Source organism: Hypanus sabinus, chromosome 21 (assembly GCF_030144855.1).
Source record: "Hypanus sabinus isolate sHypSab1 chromosome 21, sHypSab1.hap1, whole genome shotgun sequence".
NCBI lineage: Eukaryota > Metazoa > Chordata > Chondrichthyes > Myliobatiformes > Dasyatidae > Hypanus > Hypanus sabinus.
This window is the reverse complement of record NC_082726.1, coordinates 42,313,763-42,334,876: the sequence shown is the minus strand read 5'-3', so window position 1 is coordinate 42,334,876 and position 21,114 is coordinate 42,313,763. Positions and strand designations below refer to the sequence as shown.

At 42.1% G+C, this 21,114-nt stretch overlaps 1 protein-coding gene across 6 annotated transcripts in view; it reads right to left on the bottom strand.

Annotated features, from left to right (window-relative positions):
* Positions 1 to 21,114, bottom strand: part of LOC132378989 (glutamate receptor ionotropic, delta-1-like) — an 891,690-nt gene that overhangs the window by 155,227 nt on the left and 715,349 nt on the right. For all 6 annotated transcript variants that reach the window (XM_059946407.1, XM_059946410.1, XM_059946411.1 and 3 more), the window contains one exon: positions 9,958 to 10,011. In XM_059946407.1, coding sequence (XP_059802390.1) covers positions 9,958 to 10,011 — 54 coding nt within the window. The remainder of the gene's footprint in view (positions 1 to 9,957; positions 10,012 to 21,114) is intronic.

Genomic DNA, 21,114 nt, shown 5'->3' with positions numbered 1-21,114 from the left:
TCAAGGTATCATAGAAACATAGAAAACCTACGGCATAATACAGAAACTTCGGCCCACAAAGTTGTGCCAAACATGTCCCTACCTTAGAAATGACTAGGCTTACCCATAGCCCTCTATTTTACTAAGCTCTATGTACCTATCTAAAAGTCTCTTAAAAGACCCTATCGGATCCGCCTCCACCACCGTTGCCAGCAGCCCATTCCAAGCACTCACCACTCTCTGAGTAAAAACCTTAGCCCTGACATCTCCTCTGTACCTACTCCCCAGCACCTTAAACCTGTGTCCTCTTGTGGCAACCATTTCAGCCCTGAGAAAAAGCCTCTGACTATCCACACCATCAATGCCTCTCATCATCTTATACACCTCTATCAGGTCACCTCTCATCTTCCGTCGTTCCAAGGAGAAAAGGCCAAGTACCTCAACCTATTCTCATAAGGCATGCTCCCCAATCCAGGCAACATCCTTGTAAATCTCCTCTGCACCCTTTCTATGGCTTCCACATCCTTCCTGTAATGAAGCAACCAGAACTGAGCACAGTTGTCCAAGTGGGTTCTGACCAGGGTCCTATATAGCTGCAATATTACCTCTCGGCTCCTAAATAAATTCCATGATTGATGAAGGCCAATACACCATATGCCTTCTTAACCACAGAGTCAACCTGCGCAGCTGCTTTGAGCGTCCTATGGATTCAGAACCCAAGATCCCTCTGATCCTCCACACTGCCAAGAGTCTTACCATTAATACTATATTCTGCAATCATATTTGACCTACCAAAATAAACCACTTCACACTTATCTGGGTTGAACTCCATCTGCCACTTCTCAGCCCAGTTTTGCATCCTATCAATGTCCCACTGTAACCTCTGACAGCCCTCCACACTATCCACAAGACCTCCAACCTTTGTGTCATCAGTAAACTTACTAACCAATCCCTCCACTTCTTCATCCAGGTCATTTATAAAAATCACGAAGAGTAAGGGTCCCAGAACAGATCCCTGAGGCACTCCACTGGTGACCAACCTCCATGCAGAATATGACCCGTCTACAACCACTCTTTGCTTTCTGTGGGCAAGCCAGTTCTGGATCCACAAAGCAATGTCCCCTTGGATCCCATACCTCTTTACTTTCTGAATAAGCCTTACATGGGGTACCTTATCAAATGCCTTGCTGAAATCCATATACACTACATCTACTGCTCTTCCTTCATCAATGCATTTAGTCACATCCTCAAAAAATTCAATCAGGCTCGGAAGACACAACCTGCCCTTGACAAAGCGATGCTGACTACTCCTAATCATATTATACCTCTCCAAATGTTCATAAATCTTGCCTCTCAGGATCTTCGCCATCATCTTACCAACCACTGAGGTAAGACTCACTGGTCTATAATTTCCTGGGCTCTCTCTACTCCCTTTCTTGAATAAAGGAACAACATTCACAACCCTCCAATCCTCCGGAACCTCTCCTGTCCCCATTGATGATGCAAAGATGTTTGCCAGAGGCTCAGCAATCTCCTCCCTCGCCTCCCACAGTAGCCTGGCGTGGATCTCATCCGGTCCTGGTGACTTATCCAACTTGATGCTTTCCAAAAGCTCCAGCACATCCTCTTTCTTAATATCTACATACTCAAGCTTTTCATTCTGCTGCAAGTCGTCACTACAATCACTAGATCCTCTTCCATCGTGAATATTGAAGTATTCATTAAGAACCTCTGCTATTTCCTCTGGTTCCATACACACTTCCCCACTGTCACACTTGATAGGTTCTATTCTTTTACGTCTTATCCTCTTGCTCTTCACATACATGTAGAATGCCCTGGGGTTTTCCTTAATTCTGCTCACCAAGGCTTTCTCATGGCCCCTTCTGGCTCTCCTAATTTCCTTCTTAAGCTCCTTCCTATTAGCCTTATAATCTTCTAGATTTCTAACATTACCTAGCTCTCTGAAACTTTTGTAAGCTTTTCTTTTCTTCTTGACTAGACTTATTACAGCCTTTGTACACCACGGTTCCTGTACCCTACTGTAACTTCCCTGTCTCATTGGAACGTACCTATAGAGAACTCCACACAAAAATCCCCTGAATATTTGCAACATTTCTTCCATACTTTTCCCTGAGAACATCTGTTTCCAATTTAAGCTTCCAATTTCCTGCCTCATAGCCTCATAATTCCCCTTACTCCAATTAAACGCTTTTCTAACTTGTCTGTTCCTATCTCTGTCCAATGCTATTGTAAAGGAGATAGAATTATGATCACTGTCTCCAAAATGCTCTCCCACTGAGAGAGCTGACACCTGACCAGGTTCATTTCCCAATACCCAATCAAGTACAGCCTCTCCTCTTGTAGGCTTATCTACATACTGTATCAAGAAACCTTCCTGAACACACCTAACAAATTCTACCCCATCTAAACCCCTTGCGCTAGGGAGACGCCAATCGATATTTGGGAAATTTAAATCTCCCATCACGACAACTCTGTTATGTCCTGACGAAGGGTCTCGGCCCGAAACGTTTACTACTCATTTCAACGGATACTGCTAAACCTGCTGAGTTCATCCAGCTTTTGTACATGTACATCTGCAGTGTACTTCGTGCTTACTGTTATTATTGTACCTTTCCAGGATCTGTTTCCCCGATCTGCTCCTCGATATCCCTGTTACTATTGGGTGGCCTATAAAAAAACACCCAGGTAAGTTATTGACCCCTTCCTATTCCTAACCTCCACCCACAGAGACTCCGTAGACAATCCCTCCATGACATCCTCCTTTCCTGCAGGTGTGACACTTTCTCTGATCAACAGTGCCACGCCCCCACCTCTTTTGCCTCCCTCCCTGTCATTTCTGAAACATCTAAAACCTGGCACTTGAAGTAACCATTCCTGTCCCTGAGCCATCCAAGTCTCTGTAATGGCCACCACATCATATCTCCAAGTACTGATCCACGCTCTAAGCTCATCTGCTTTGTTCGCAACACTCCTTACGTTAAAATAGACCCATCTCCAACCTTTGGTCTGAGCTTGTGCCTTCTCTATCACCTGCTTATCCTCCCTCTTGCACTGTCTACAAGCTTTCTCTATTTGTGAGCCATCCTCCTCTTCCCCAGTCTCTTCAGTTCGGTTCACATCCCCCACAATTCTCGTTTAAACTCTCCCCAGTAGCCTTAGCAAACGTCCCCTCCAAGATTCAAATGCACCTGCCCCAAAAGAGGACCCAGTGATCCAGAAATCTGAATCCCTGCTCCCTGCTTCAATCCCTCAGCCACGCATGTATCCTCCACCTCATCCTATTTCTGTTCTCACTGTTGCGTGGCACAGGCAGTAATCCCGAGATTACTACCTTTGTGGACCTGCTTCTTAACTTCCTTCCTAACTCCCTGTAGTCTTTTTTCAGGACCTCTTCCCTTTTCCTACCTATGTCATTGGTACCAATAAGTACCATGACCTCTGGCTGTTCTCCCTCTCACCGCAGGATATCTTGGATGCGATCCAAAACTTCCCGGATCCTGGCACTTGGGAGCCAAACTACCGTCCGACTTTCTTTGCTGCGTCCACAGAATCGCCTGGTCATCTTATAAGACCGTAAGACCTAAGAGAAGAGTGAGGCCATTCTGCCTACCGAGTCTGCTCTGCCTTTCAATCACGGCTGATTATTTTCCCCCAACTCCCATTCTCCTACACCCTGACTAATAAGAATCTATCAGCCTGTGTGTTAGATATACCCAATGACTTGGCCCCCACAGCTGCCTGTGGCAATGAATTCCACAGGTTCACCACTCTCTGCCTGAAGAAATTTCAGTCCAGGGGACCTGTAAGTAGACCACTAATCGAGGAACCAGGAACAGTGTCAGGAACTTCTGAATGCCTGTGCTTAACTGGGCTTGTTGCTCTTCAGAAACTGCTGACAAACTCCTTCTGCTGTAATGGCGTGCACTTCGCTGTTACAGCACACCGTGGGTCCAGGCATGAGAACGAGCAAAAAATAGGCAGAGAAAGTAATCTACACGTGACATGGGCCTTTTTGAGTGGGTGACCTGAATTTATGCCCTATTTCATAATTTCACTGAATGGCACAGGCCATTCAGTCCATCAAGTCTATGCTGGCTGTCCAGGCCTTCCCTACATAGGAGTCACTGAACAGAGAAACGGACACTTCAGCCTACTGTGTCCATGCCAACCATCAAGTATGCATTTATACTAACCCCATTTACAAGTACTTGTTCCATGGCCTTTTCTGCCTTGGTGATTCAAATACTCATCCAGATATTATTTAAGTATGAGAATACCTACCTCTACCACCTTCAGTGCATTGCAACCATGCTCTGGAATAATTGCCCCTCAGATTCCCACCAACCTCATTATTCCTTATCTTAAAACTTGTGTTACTCACATTCCCTTCCATTCAGGGAAAAGTTTTTCATAAACCACCATAGCTTTGACCCTTATAATTTTATGTACCTGCATCAGGAATAGCACCCCTCCCCACACCATTCTGCTTGATTCTGCTCCAAGCAAATCAAACCCAGCCCAGTTCCCTGCTCATAAGCGAAATGCTTCATCCCAAGCAGCACCCTGGTGAATCTCCTCGCACCCTCTCCAGTGAAATTACGTCCTTCCTGTAGCACATTGTGCTCACTCTCCGTTTCGGTGCCGATTCTGCTGGGCACTCACACAGGCAGACAGCTGAAAGAAGACTATAATCATACACGTGAGGATGCACACGTTCAAGCCAATTATGGTTTCTTTGTAATTGTGCTTAACTCTCTCCCTTTTGTTTCAGTCTTGTCAAGTCTTGATTGAAGCACAGCAATTGCTGTGTCCCTGTTTACCTAAGTCCACATTCGGGATAGAAATGAGTGATTTAGATAACTCCCGTTAAAGCAGCAGTATTAATTTAGTTTTAGGTTATTGCTTTTGAGCTGCAGTGACAGTGTTAGAGTTAATTTGACAGTTTTTAGCTTGCAGCCCTGTTGGTCTGCAGTTCTGATTAAAACACAATGAACAGAGTCTGTGTCTGTGCCTCTTCATCTGCACTTGGACCATCACTGAACTCATGTCAGCACTTGCAACAAGAGTTCAGCAGTTCATAACAGCCAGCCGGAATCAGGTCACAGCCATTTCCACCATCTCTAAAACGATCCCATCTTTCCCTCGCCCTACCTCCACTGTCTGCTTTCTGTAGGGATTACTCCCTATGCGATTCTCTTGTCCATTCATTCCTCCCCATTGATCTCCCTCCTGGTACTTAACCTTGCAAGTGGAACAAGTGCTACACCTGCCCCTACATCTCCTCCCTCACCACCATCCAGGGCCCTAAACAGTCCTTCCAGGTGAGGTGACACTTCACCTGTGAGTCAGTTGGGGGGGGGGGGGGGGGTGGGGGAGGTCACCTACTGCATTTGGTCTCCCGTTGTGGCCTCCTGTATATCTGTGAGACCTGACGTAGATTGGGAGACTGCATCACCGAGCACCTACTTTCCATGTGCCAGAAGAAGTAATGTCTCCCAGAGGTCAACCATTTTAATTCCACCTCCCAAGCCCATTCTGATATGTCCATCCATGGCCTCCTCTACTGTTGTGATGAGGCCGCACTCCAGTTGGAGGAACAACACCTTATATTCTGTCTGGGCAGCGTTCAACCTGGTGGCATGAACATGGATTTCTCGAAATTCCAGTAATGTCCCCCCCCAACCCACCGCCCTCTCCCTCTTCTTTCAGACTCCCCCTTCTCCAGTCCTGTATCTCTTTCACCAATCAATTTCCCAGCTCTTTACTTCATCCCTCCCCCTCCCGGTTTCACCTATCACCTTACGTTTCTCTCACCTCTCCCCCACCTTTTAAATCTACTCCTTATCAGTTTTCTCCAACCTGCTGAAGGGCGTTGGCCTGAAACATCGGCTGTAACTCTTCTCCATAGATGCTGCCTGGCCTGCTGAGCTCCTCCAGCATTTTGTGTGGGTTGCTCTGGATTTCCAGCACCTGCAGATCCTCTCGTGCTTGTGATTGGACTGCTCTCGCTGCCGCTATTCAGAAACTCTCTGCCAGGGCAGACACACTTCCCACACCAGCACCTCCCCCATCCTCCTTTATTACAGTCTCATCAGCCTCAGCCACTAATGCCTCGGTTACGTTGGCTGCTTCCGAACCTGAACCAAGCATTCTACCATCTGTGAGACCTGAGGTAGATTGGGAGATACTCCGATGACCCCAGTGGCAGTTAAAGCTTTATTACCCAGTGGGAGCTGACTTTCCAAGCCCAGCCAGGACAGTTCACTGGTGATGCAGATAGGCTGGCTTACATGGTGAATGTCTTAGTCGGACCCCACTCAACCTATTCAACACCCTACAAGAACAAAGTTCTCCTGAAACCCAGAGTTTCCAGCAATTTGTAGTCGAGTTCAAGAGTGTATTTGACCTTTCAGTACGTGGTCAGGAGGCTGCTTACCGACTCCTGGACTGCACCAAGGGCCAGTAAAATTTTATGTGGTAAGGTTCGACCCTCTTGCGGTTGAGACGGGATGGAACGAGAGATCATCACTGCTTTCCAGTGTGGGCTGAGCACAGAGATCAAGTCTTGCTGATCCAAGTTCAGTGATGGCCCAAGTGCAGAGGAAGAGACACAGACAAGGACTGCACAGTTCACTGAGTTTTGATAAGGACTGTACAGAACAAAGAAAATAAATGCTAGGTCAACGCTAGGACTGCTAACTAAAAACTCCCTAACTAACTAAAAACTCATGCCAATACCGTGGCATGAAACAGTAACCATGAACTAAATTCATAAAGCTCCTTCAACAGGGGTGATCGAAGTCGCTAATCATCTATCCTGCAATGTAGACTAGGGTAAGAAGGGAGCGTTGTCATCGCTGTGCTTCAATCAAGGCTTGACAAGACTGAAGCAGAAGGAAGAGAGTTAAATACAATTTCGAGGAAACACTAGCTGGCTGGAATGTGTGTGGTTGTTGTCTTCTTTCAGCTGCCCGCCTGGGAAAGCACCCTAACCATGGCAGTGTCTATGGCTCCCTGACTTACTTCCCTGTAACATCCACATTCCTTTACACCTGGATCTTGACTTGACCCATAGACTACAATCTGTAGGGATAGGCAGCAACACCTTCGACACAATTATTCTCTCAACCCAGTTTCTCCACAAGGTTTTGTCCTCAGCCCCCTACTCTCTATACTCACATCTGAATGGCCAGATTCTGCTCTAAGCACATCCACAAGTTTGCGGGTGACATCACTGTAGTGGGATGAGTCTCAAATAATGATGTGTTTGAGCACAGGAAAGAGGCAGAGAACCTAATGCATATTGTCATGGCAACAGCCATTTCCTCAATGTCAGCAAAACACAAGAGCTGGTCAGTAACTTCAGGAAGGGAGCAGTACACATTGCTCCTATTTGCATCAACAGAGCCTGAGAGGGCTGAAAGTTGCAAGTTATTAGGAGTGACCATCATCAATTGCATGTCCTGGTCCAACCATGTAGACATCATGGCCAAGAGAACTCACTAGTGCCTTCACTTCCTTAGGAGGCTGAAGTGACCCTCATCAACTTTTAGGGTGCACTACAGAAAGCACTCCTTCTGGATACCCCACAACTCAGTTTGCAACTGCTCTGCTTGTGATCGCACGAAACTGCAAAGAGTTGTGGACGCTACTCAACACATGGTGAAAACCAGCCTCCCATGGTCTCTTTTTGGTGTCTTGGAAAAGCAACCAACATAATCAAAAACCTTACCTACCACTGCTGTTCTCTCTTCTCTATCTGCCTCACCCACCACCCCCCCCCCACTATTGAGCAGAAATTACAAAAGCCTGAAAACACATATCACTAGGCTCAAGGACTGTGTAAGACTGTTGAATAGTCCTCTAGTACTACTCTTGACCTCATCATCTACCTCGTTATGCCCTTGCACATTATTGTCTGCCTCCACTGCACTTTCCTGTAACTGTAACGCTTTATTTTGCATTCTTTTATTGCTTTCCCTTGTATCCTCTCAAACTACTGCTGAAATAAAGTAATATGTGTGGGTGGCATACAAATCAAAGCTTGTCACTGTACCCCTGTACTCGTAACAAAAATAAATCAATTTATCAATTTACCAATATCCAATTGTACTGCAAACTACTTCTAACAGGGAAACTTACAGTGCCCAATTAATCTACCAGCGCACCTTGGGATGTGAGAGGAAACTGAGACACTAGGGAAATGCACACGCTCACATGAATAATATGTAGACACGACAATGACAGCACCCTAGGTTCAGTTCAAACCCGGATCACTGGAGCTAAGCAGCAATTTTACATGCTGCACCACAGCACTATGGTTAGATATGGTGTTGGACTCAGACAGTCTTTAGTGCTTTGTTGTTCTGATATCCAGATAAGCAAATCATTTTTCCTATCATCAAACCAGTGAATTTAATATATCTAATACAAAAAGAAAAGGAACTATACAATGCAAAGATCGATGTTTGAAAATAAAGCTCTTCTAATATATGATTCCTCAAATTATAATTATAATCTGATTGGAACTCAGATTTTCTGCAGAACTGTTTATAATAGAGGGAGAGATGAATAATCTGCTTCTGTGAATAGATATTGCAATCAGACAATGTTCATTAATGCAACTTAACACTTGCATATTTGATGCTCGTTGAAATCAAACCACTTAAAAGGAATAATAAAATTGCATTGTGGATCATTATTTTTGCCTCTGAAAAGAAAAAAATAATGCATCTGTTGAATTATTCCATTTGGTCCATTTATTATTTGTTTTGTACTTATCTTAGCATTTCTCAGTCCCTCATCCCTTCAATTAGTCTGGTAATTAGTCCTGTAATTTCACCCATGCAACAGTTGGCACACCACCAGTCGGATGTCGCTAGGTGTCACCAGCATATGTGATAAATACCAAATCACAGTTTGAAATAATGAACAAGAACCATGTACAGAACACGGTTACTGCATCGTCTCTACAGTTTAAACAGCACTATGAATTTTTAGTGATGAATATTTAAAGAGCTCTGCAAAAAAATCCCAAGCTTTTTCTTTTAATGAACGTTTTAGTCCATTTGTTTACAATGGATAACAAAGCCATTAAAATGGCAGAAAGAGCCATTCATCCAAATGCATGACCACACTCCCAGTAATACTGGATTCCTCAGTATTGGGCCTTGGCTTCTCAGCTGCAACTCCAAAATTAGGGAGAGCATTAGACTGAGTTGCAGCATTGCGGTTTGTCAAATTCTCTCTGAAAGATGTTAACTTGATAATAAATAACAAAATAACTAACTGTATCAGGCATTAGATTGCACAGGGGACGTGGGTTCAGATATGGTCAAACTGTCTGAGTGAAGACGCAGGGGAATTTGAAAGCCTGGGTGTATAGGAATGAAAATGCTCGAAATCTGAAACAACATCTGAAAATATTGCCAGCATTTAGCAGGTCGGGCAGTATCTGAGAAGATTTAAACAGAAATAGGGTGAAGATAATGTTTCAACCAAAGGTCTTTGAACTTAAAACAGTTTTTCCACAGTTGTCCCCTAACATGTTGAGTGTTTCCATTTTTTTTTTGATTCTGGTTTCTATTTGCCTCAGCCCATGAATTGTCTAAGGCAAGTGCCCTTAGTATCTCTAAATTGGCAGCCGGTTCCTGTGGACATTCACTTTTCAGTCTATCCCATGCTCCAAACAGCTTAAAGGTTTGGCAAAAGTATCTGTCTTCCTAGTGCAGTGAACATGCCATCCATGAGTTTGTAAGGCAATGTTCCTAACCACCAGACAGTTTCAATAAATGTACCGGAAGTCCTCAAAGGGAAAAAAACACTGATTTCAATTCCTGCCCCTTCTGTTGAAGAGGCAGAAGTCATATGCCATAACATGCACCATCAGCTGTGTGTGAGCTTACAGACTATAAAGCCCTGATGTTCTAGAACTGAAAACTGTGGCATTGAACCTACCTCATTTACAAAGACCCAGTGGCTGTCCTTTGAGGCCAAGTTTGTTTCCACTGCCTGAAAAAAAAACACAGGAAGCAGAATGTTATAAATAAAGCAGATGGTTATAGGTTTGCCCAAGAGTTAGAAACCACCAAAGATTGCGTAATATTTAAAGTATTTCTAAAATAATTAAAGATCTTGAGAATCACTTCACGTTTTATATTGTCCTGCTGATAACTAATATTTATTGTGTAATTGTTTACTTTTAAAGAAGTTATTTTCTAATTCCTTCTGTTCTGGTTGATGTTAGCATGAAATCATTTACTGCCTATGCCATTTTTCCCTACCACATAACCACATCACAACCAAACTGTCTTAAGACTACTTTGGGCGGGTACTCAGGATGTGCACGGCACAACTGGCAGGTGTGTTTGCAGACATTTTTGGTCTCTTCCTCTCCCAGTTTAGAGTGCCCCCCTGCTTCAAAACATCCCCCATTGTCCCTGTACCTAAAAAGACCAATGTAATATATCTGAATGACTGGCAACCTGTCACCGTCACCTCAATAAAAAGCAAATGTTTTGAGAGGCTGGTCAAGGACCACAGCTCCAGCATGCTGCCACCTGCATTGGGCCCTCTGCAGTTTGCCTGCCGACACAACTGATCGACAGATGACGCAATAGTCACAGCTCTACACGCTGTCCTTACACACCTGGAGCAGAGAGATGCTTATGTGAGAAAGCTGTTCTTGGACTATAGTTCAGCATTCAACATCATAATTCCCTCCAGGCTCGATAAGAAGATCAGAGACCTTGGCCTTTACCCTGCGTTACGCAGCTGGATCCTGCACTTCCTGTCAGATTCCCTCACCTCTGCCCCTCAACACAGGTGACCCTCAGGGCTGTGTCCTAAACCCCCTCCTTTATTCTATATACCCATGACTGTGTCGTCACCCACAGCTCCAATCTGCTAATTAAATTTACTGACAATACTACCTTGATTGGCCCAAACTCAAATAACAATGAGGCAGCCTACAGTGAAGAAGTCATCACCCTGACACAGTGGTGTCAAGAAAACAAACTCTCGCTCAACGTTGCAAAAATGAAGGGGCTGGTTGTGGACTACAGGAGGATGGAGACAGGCTAACCCCTATTGACATCAGTGGATCTGGGGTTGAGAGGGTGAACAGCTTTAAGTTCCTTGGTATAAACATCGCCAAGGACCTCACTTGGTCTGTACATAACAGCTCTGTAGTCAAAAAGAGCATGCCTCTTTTACCTCAGGTGGTTGAAGAAGTTTGGCCTGAGTCCCCAGATCCTAAGGACTCTCTACAGAGGGACAATTGAGAGCGTCCCAATTGGCTGTATCACTGCCTGGTATGGGAAATGTACATCCCTCAATCGCAGGACAGCCCAGTACATCTGTAGATGCGAACTTCCCACTATTCAGAACATTTATGGTGATAGGTGCATAAAAAGGGCCTGAAGGATCACTGGGAACCCAAGTCACCCCAACCACAAACAGTTCCAGCTGCTACCATCTGGGAAAAGGTACTGTAGCATTAAAGCCAGGATCAACAGGAGCAGCTTCTTTCAGCAGGTCATCAGACTGATTAATTCACATTGACACAATTGTATTTCTAGGCTATATTGACTGTTCTGTTGTAAATCTTATAATACATACTATTTAATATAAAGTACTACAATTTGCACATTGCACATTCAGATGGAGACGAAACTAAAGTTTTTACTCCTCATGCAGGTGAAGGATGTAAGAAGTAACGCCAATTCAATTAATGAACCCCTAATACAATAGATGGACACTTGACCTCACAATGTACTTTGTTATAACCTTGCACCTTCTTGTCTACCTGTATTGCACTTTCTGCATTTTGTTATAGTTTCACCTTGCACTATCTCAAAGCACTGTGTGGTGAATTGATGTGTGTGAACCTTTTCACTGTACCTCAGTATACGTGAGAATAATGTGCTGATTCCAATTCCACCTTATCCTCCACTTTCACTGCACCTTCTCTGTAACTGTCACACTTCATTCTGCATTCTATTACTGCTTTAGTACCAACTCAATCCACTGTTGCAATTAAATGATCTGTATGAAGACAATTTTTTTACTGTATTAAATGTGGCAATAATAAACCAATTTACCAAGTTCACCAGTTGCTCACATTTAGTTTGTTAGTTTTCTTCTCCCGATTTTCATGATATTTTGAGGAACTAACATCATGAGTTCTGGCTTCCTACCAGGACTATCCATTATCAGTTGTGAGCTCATCTGTTTCATGTGACGTATCCAGACAAAGCCCGTTGAAGACCTGTCAGGCTGAATTGTCTTTTTGTGGGTTTGCTGAGTGAAGAATGATGAGTCAGGACTTGAGAACACCCTGTGCTTCTTTAATGACACAAGAGACTACAGATACTGGAGTCAGGGACAGAAAAAAAAAGATCCTGGAGGAACTCTGTGGGTCAAGGGAAAGGCATAGTCAATGCTTCAGGTCAAAACCTATGGACTATACATGTCAACTTTGCTCTTGAGAAAAAGGAACCAAAAACAAGAGGGCATAGCTTTAAGGTCAGAGGAGAAAAATTTAAAAGGGACTTGAGGGGCAACTTTACACAGGGAGTGACGTGTATGTCTGCATGTACGTTCAATGTTTTCAGAGAAAGTAGTTGAGGTGGGCACAATAATGACATCTAAAATACATTTGGATAAGTATATGGATACAAAAGGTTTAGAGGTGTAGGGACCAAATGTGAGCAAATAGGACTAGTTTAGGTGGGCACCTTAGACAGCATGGACAAGTTGGGCTGAAGTGCCTACCTCCATGCTGCATTACTCTGTGAATCTAGACTAGGAGATGAAGAGTCTCAACACAAAATATTGACCATCCATTTCCCTCCTCAGACGCTTGCTGACCCACTGAGTTCATCCAGCAGCTCCCTTTTTGCTATTTTTCTTTCATGTTCCTTAGATATAACTTATAAATGGTCCACAAAAAGCGGCATCTTTAATGGGACACCCCTCCATCAGTTCTACCCCTCCACTAATGCAAGCTGCTGAGCACCCTAGCTCCAACTACACCACCCTCTTTCACTGGCCCTCTGACAGTGCAATGATCCTTTGCACTGCTTCTCCAACAGTATGGGCTCCCTCAGTTCTGCTGCTGGCATTTGGAATGGACAGAACTTCTTCAGTTTTGTGAAGTCTATAAAGTGAGTCGGATTGAGCATGCAAGAGTGAATAGGTTACAGGGAAATAAGCAGGGCAATAATATTCCTCTAAGAGCCAGCATATATTCATTGGCCAAATGCCTTCTTTCTATATCTTAAGAAAATATGAGAATTGAAAGATTCAGCTTTATGGCCCAGAGACAAAATCACAAAGAAAATTATACATGCAATAGTTTATTTTCTCTGGAAAAATTCATTTAAAAGTTGACACATTTCAACATGGAATTCCAAATCTCTTGGAGAATCCATGCTGTATTTACAAAATAAATCAAATATTCCATTGTAGTTCAACTGTTTTTTTAGCTAAATATTCAATTGTTCATAACTGGGATTAGTTGTTCCCTTTAATGGACCCTGACAACTCAGTCAAAGCAGGTGAATTTCTGTGGGAGGGAGGTGCAATCAGCACTGCATCTAACTTAGATCTACTGCATCTACCCTGTCAGAGGATGTATATAACCTGTTGCTCACCTCAGGGAGAGAAGAAAATTGATTAGCAAATTTTAATGTGGGATACTTACTGGCTGAGACAGTAGAAATGATATAGAAATGAAATGAATTCAATTTTTTGGAAATGATAAGGAAAGTAGTTTGCCTTTGTTTTCTTGGAAGAAGGCATAGAAAAAAATCATAGTAAAGGGCAATAGGAACTCAGGAAATTAGAATCAGTAAAAAAATTGATATGGAGAAATAAGTGGACTGAAAGGCAACATCTCAGATTTTAAAAGGAGTGGCTATGGAGTTAGAGGACTAGACTGATCACCAACTTCTGAAAGACCATAGATTCTAGAACTGCTCTGAAGAATTGAAAGGGAGCAAATGTAACCCCACTATTTAAGGAATGGATTAGATAGAAAACAGAGATCAGTGGCAGGAAAAACACTGCAATGTCTCACTGAGGACTTGGTAATGGGGCACATGAAATAATATCAAGTTTGGGCAAAGTCAGCCTGGACCTTTGGTGGATGGACATACCTGTCGGAAATAATTTAAGGTTTTAATTGGCAGAACTGGAATGCATGGTGCTCAAGGCAAGATACTGGTGTGAATTGAAGATTGATAATGGACGGACACGCTTGGAATAACTAGCCATTTGCAGGTGACAAGGCCGTGACCAGTGGCCTAGCACAGCAAATGATGATTTCAATGACATGAATGAGGAGGTCAAATGTAATACATCTAATTTTTTCTAATGGAACAAACTAAGGCTGCAGAATGTGTTGTCAGGAGGGTACAGAGAGGCTTCAGGATGATGTAGAGATGCTAAGTGAATGGCAAAGACATAGCAGATGGAATATTGTATGGAAATATGATTGAGATCAACCACTTTGAAGAGTAAGAAGAATATAAAGGCATTTTAAATGAAGACTTTGAATTATGTTAGTGCTCAGAGAGAAAGAAATGTTGAAATTTAACAAGCAGAATCTGTAAGTAATTAAGAAAGCAGATGCCACATTGGCCTTTATTGCAAAGCAATTTTAAATACAAAATGGAGACTTCTTTCTCCAATTATATCCTGTGAAAATGCACCTATAATATAGTGAACTCATCTGACCTCCCTACTAAGGAAAGATATACTTGCAAGTGTAAGGTTCAACAGATTGATGACAGAGATGGTGGGTTCAGTGTATGAACAAAATTTAAGAAGAATGGGTCTGTACATTTTCAGTTTAGAAGAATAAAAATTAGAGACATGCAAAGCTCTAACAGGATAAATGCAGAGATAATGTTCCTTTTGCCTGTAGTGTTTAGAACCAAGGATTAAGATCTCAAAATATATCATTTGGCCAATCTGGACAAAGATAAAATAGACATATTCAGCCAGAGGATGGTGAAGCTTTAAAATTCTCAACCCAAGTGGAGGTTTGAGTACATTCATGACAGAGTTCGACAGATTTTTTAGAATTAGTTGTGTCAGCAAGTGTGAGGAAATTAGTGGTATTTAGTAAAAGATCACGCATGATCTGATAGGCTGGCAGAGCAGTCATGAGAGGTGAATTGCCTACTCCTGTTTCTCTTTGTCTTTTACATACCTGCACTCTCTTAGTGATACGTGTGACTCAGAACCACAGCGAAGGGTTCTTTGCTGATGGGAGAGAGAGGGGCTGCGTTGGGTGAGGAAACTCCTCAATTATTGTAGGAGAATACCACATCAGACAGCCACATGAGTGGCAACAGTGCTACTGATGTGTAGCAATGTAATAAAACAGAATGGAAAGCATTGACTAGGATGTTCAGAATGAAAATTCATTGCACAGTTTATTCTTGTAAATATTTTTACTACAAATAAAGATTATCTTGATTCTATTAAAAAAGCTGTGACTCAGAAGTTAGGAATGGGGATGATGAAAAGATAATAAAAAAGGAAACAGTTTTCAAGCATTGTACTTCTACAGATTTTAAAATTTTATACGAATCTGCTGATAAAAAGTATCAGCACAATAATTAATGCAGTATATTTATTACACACTTGATTACATTGAATTTCTTCAATCTGAAAGCATTAAAGTTTTATATAAAGAAAAATAATGTGCTCCCAAATGACTAAGTAACTCATTATCTTTTTAATACTGCCTATTATACAGATAATACCTTTATATTCAGAACGTCATACCCCTTGGGATCAGTTCCTGTTTCTGTGCCTGACCATTCACTGTCTTTATGCTGATCAGAATTTTGGCTGTTTATTCTACATTTGGACCATTTCTATTCTGCCACTATTTGGAAATCTGAGTTACGGTACCCTTTGCCATCAGCCTCAACCTTTTGCTCATTTACCTCCTGCTGTACCCAGCTGTCCATTTTAATTCTCGGATCTGCTCCAATGTATTTAGGTCACTTATGTTTCCACCAAATCTCAGATTCTGTATTGGCAGGACCATTAGCAGCCCACAAATAAACCTTCTACACACTTTAAAAGGAGCAAATCAAGTCACATCATGGGGAAAAATACAAAAGTTCAAAGTTCAATGTAAATTTATTCTCAAAGTACATATATGTCACTATGTACAACCCAAAGATTCATTTTCTTGCAGGCATTTACAGTTGAATGAAGAAATATGGTATAATCAATGAAAAACTACTCACAAAGATTGGCAAGCAACATATGAGCAAAAGAAGGCAATCTGTGCAAATACAATAAATAAACAATACTGAAAACATGAGTTGTGGAGTTCTTGAAACTGAGTCCACAGCTTGAGCAATCAGTCCAATGTTGAGATCAGTAACGTTATCCGCACTGGCTCAGGATAACTGTTCCTGGTGGTGTGGGATCCAAGGCATTTGTATCATCACTTCACTTTTCACAGCTGACCAGCCAACTTACAGCACTTTCATTTAACACAATCATTGCAAAAGTTTGCACAGCGGTCAACGCGGAGCCTGACGTTTCCAGCAACTGAAGCGGCCTTTGAAATGTACTTAACGCACCCACTCACCACTGTAGGCTCATTGCCGAGATACCTATTGCCCTTTATATATATTAACAAAGAAGATCTTAATGCCAGAGGTACAAATCATACCTCCAACAATGACACGAAAGAAGGTGATGTCATTGATGGCAAGGATGACCCAAGGTCATAGTTGGTAAGATGGGGAGGGCAATGGAACATGGAATTTAATTATAATTAATGTGAGGTGATGCACTTTTGGAGAAACCACAAAGGCTTGATATGCACATTGAACAAAAATGAAAGATTTGCTTTATTTGTCACATGTACATACAGTACATCGAAACATTTGCATCAGTGACCAACACATTTGGTAGATGTACCTGCAAGTTTCGCCATGCTTCTGATGCCAAAATGCCCACAACTTACTAACCCTAGTCATTACAACTTCAGAATGTAAGAGGTAACTAGCACACCTAGAAGAAACGCACGCAGTCACGGTGAGAACGTCCAAATTCCTTACAGATGGTGGCAGAATTGAACCCAGGTCAATGGTGCTGTAAGAGCAGAATGCTAACTGCTATGCCCAAGGCCCAAAGTATTACAAGTAGTACTTGGACAACTGTAGGACCCAAAGGGGTACGGGGTAACAGGTGGTTGCACAGGTAGGTAAGGAAGTGAAGAGGGTAAATGAGATGCTATCCTTCAATATCTGAGGAGCAGGATATAGGAGTAGGGATGTTGTAGTAAGTCCTTTAATATAGTCCTTAGGCCACAGGTAGTTCTGGTTGCCATACTACAGGAAGGTTGTGTTTGCATTGGAGAACCTGTGAAGGTGATTCACCAGGAGGATGGAAGCCCTCCACCATTTTGGCAACTTCTGATATACTTATTTTCACCAGGATGTTGTATGTGATGAAGTAATTTGGTATGAGGGGAAATTAGATAGGGTTGAAATGGAAGAGATCAAGGAGGGAAATCTGATTGATGGACTCAAAATTATGAGGGATTGGAAGTGAATACTCTCACAACATTAGAGTTGCCAAGGCATAGTGGGCTACAGACCTAAGGCTGAAAGATGAGATACGTGTAGTTGGACAATTGATGCCAACGTGAACATGGTGGGCCGAGAGCCATTTTCCGCACTGTATGATGCCCTAGTGGATGTGTCTTGAAGTTATAATAAAGAGTGCCATCTGGGCACTGCATAAATTATATGCAAAGACAAATAAAACATAATGTAATTTGTGTGTTTCCTGTGAGTTGATAGCTTGCAGTATTTATTCTAGGAGCATCCAACAAGCTAATGTGTGAGCGGCACGGACATGCACTCTGATGCCCAATATTTATCTCACAGTGGCAGAGCTTTACAGTGCTTTTGCCGCCTACATCAATTTAACCTAAGGAGTCAGGCTTTGGACGTCCACAGCAGATAGGTAACGATAGGTTATACATGGCTCTTTGTGCTTTCCCATCATCAACCACCCACTCCAACCTCCTTGCTCCGTGACCACATCAATCCGATAGTAATGCTAACTCTCCTAAGCTCATGAATCTTGTCCAACGACCTCTCCTCACAGATGACCTGACTACATTTCAATCTGCCCAATGGGTCCCTACAATTATCAAAGTCCCCCCATCCCATCCCAGAATCTTTGGTAACAAAGACCTTGCTCTCCTCTAACCATCTTCCCCACCATCTTTGCTGTCAACTCCTGACTCTTATTCCTCCACTTAATAATGTAACTGCCTCCCTGGCCTGACCTTTAAAGTCTACCCCAAGTCTCTTTCCTGTAATCCTTCAAAATTATCTGCCATACTACTCCCCATACAAACAGGCTTCATGCAAGTAAAGGCTTTCCCCAGTACAAGACCTGCCATTTAGTAACACAAAAGAAATGTTCACTCTGTGGAAAGGACATTTGTCGTTCTGGTCAAAACATCAGACACCTGCCCTTTCTAAAAGCAACTGTAACACTCTAACATCTACCATTCGATGAAAGTGAGTATCAGTGCATCTTTGTGCAATAATTTCAGGCAAAAAAAAATTTTCAAAATAACTGCACTCTATTTCTCAAAGGGTTACATGACAAAAGAGAAGAAATGGAAATCAAACCAGAACAAGTCCACATACTGAACAGGGGCCATATCTAATCGAAAGCTCCTTTAGTCCTGCCTTCAAAAAATGGGAAAATATTAAAGCAAAGCACATCAAAGAACACACTGCTCTTCAGATTAATTCCTTATTTTCCTTAATGGAATGCTAAGTGTAATCTAACTGTCCTTTCTATAAAGTAATAAAGCTTGATGAAAGAGAATGCCCCTGGGTTCTCAGCATGTTTATCCACAGATATTAACAAGGTGTATGTCTGATCTACATGAACTGCGGAAGTAAGTTGGTAATAACACTAACCTTTGACTAGTCACATTCATAGATGGGAACCCAAGCAAAGATATATCAGCTTCACTGAAAATGAATGGGATTTGAAATTCTTTCACTGACTTTCATTCTCATTGTACTTTGGTACCTCCAGGTAGAAAAACAAATGTTTGCTACTTGTATCTGGATATCAAAAACAATAAAAAGTAACATGTAAGACCCAGAAGTGTAACTACTGGGGGGAAATCTTTTACAGTTCTTCCTTTTTCCTTATTCCAATTCTACAACATTTACAAATGCATTCCTTTCATTATCCACATTTTTAGACATGATCATGCTTCTCATACCAATGTCGTATGTTTCCTTGAATGGACAGAGGGAGATTGGGAGAATAACTGAATATCTGGTCAGTGATTCCATTGTTCTGAGTTGTCAGTGCTTTTGTTTATCTGTAAGACCGCCATGCCTTTTGACTGGGGTGCTTGGGTTCAATTACACCATTCCAGGTTGTGTAGGAACTCCTGATTCTCAATTGTTAGAAGGTGCAGGACCTCAAGGCAAACTGTGAAAGTCAGCTTGATAAATCTAGTAGTTAATGGGTTGGATAATCAAGCCCAAGAAAATCTATGTGAGTCCTACTCTACAGCACCTGACTGACTCTTAAAGCCTTTCAAAGAGGCTGTAAAAGTAATTGCAGTACAGAAAAGTTAGGATGAATAATTAATGCAGCCTTATTCACAACCTGAGAACAATCATAAAACTGACTGGAAGTCTTGAATGACATCTTTTACATCTTTAAATGTACAAAAGACAATTTTATTTTTATTGAGATACGGCATGCAATATGCCATCTTCTGGCCTTTAAGACACGCCGCCCAACAATCATTGATTTAATCCCCGATCGATCATGGAAAAGCTTACAATGACCAATAACCTACCAACCGGTACTTCATTGGGCTGTAGAAGGAAACTGGAGTACCCGGAGGAAACCCACATGGTCTCAGGGAGAACATAAAAGCTTCTTCCAGGCAGTGGCAGGAATTGACCCTGGGTTGCCTGTACTGTAAAGTGTTGTGCTGACCACTGCACTACTGTGCCACCCGAAATTTCTCTGTCTTTCTCTCTCTGTTTTGGTCTCGCAAGTTGTTTGTATCTAGAGAAACTGCAATAAAGGATCCATCTTCCATGAGGGTGTTTACCCTTAAATGCATGTTGATAATTGAGAAATATTTAATTCGCCAACACAGTTCAGCCCCATTCAATTATTTTTTAATGCAAGGCCGGGATTGAAGTCTTGTCAAGATATCTGACTACAGAGTGAGGAAAATTTACTTAGAGAGTGAAGTTGCCTGACAAGAAAGATCTAAAGCTGAGCCATGTTCAAAGCTGCCAAGAAGAAAATTTGGCAATTGTCTGAAGAATCTCAAATAGAAATTTGCCTCCAAACAATATTTCCGATTGTGTATTAGGAGTTTTTGGAAGACATCCTTCCAGACATTCCTTAACCTCTATCGAAGCAAGATATTTGATTTGAAAATCTAAAAAGAAGAAATGCTGGAATTCTGAAAAGAAAATCAGGAATTTCTGGAATCACTCAGCAGATCAGGCTGCATCAATAGAAGGAGAAACAAAGTTAATGTTTCAGGTTGAAGATCTTGCAACCTGAATCAGTAACTCTTTTTCTTTCCATGGTTTCTGCCTGATCTGCTGAGTGTTTCCAGCAAATACTGTTTACATTTCATATTTGAACCAGAGGCAGCAGTTTTGCATTTCTCTCAGGTGTCTAAGTCTTCTATTCTAAAGGTGCCTTGTTTGTGTTTGATGATAGTCTAAGAGAAATGCATTCAAATATGGCAACTCCACATACGAGGGTTGATTGATAAGTTTGTGGCCTAAGGTGGAAGGAATCAATTTTAGATTACGCGGAAAGTTTGAAGTTAATAACTCATCTCCTTCTACCTTAGGTCATGAACTTATCAAACACCCCTGATGAGTTATTAACTAATGAGTTATTAACTTCAAACTTCCTGCATAATCATTCAAAGAGTTGAACTGCATGTGCATGTAATGACAGCTGTATAATTCACCTCCTTCTACCTTAGGCCACAAACTTATTAATCACCCCTGCTGTGTATACTTTCTGGAGGTCCAAGATCCGTAT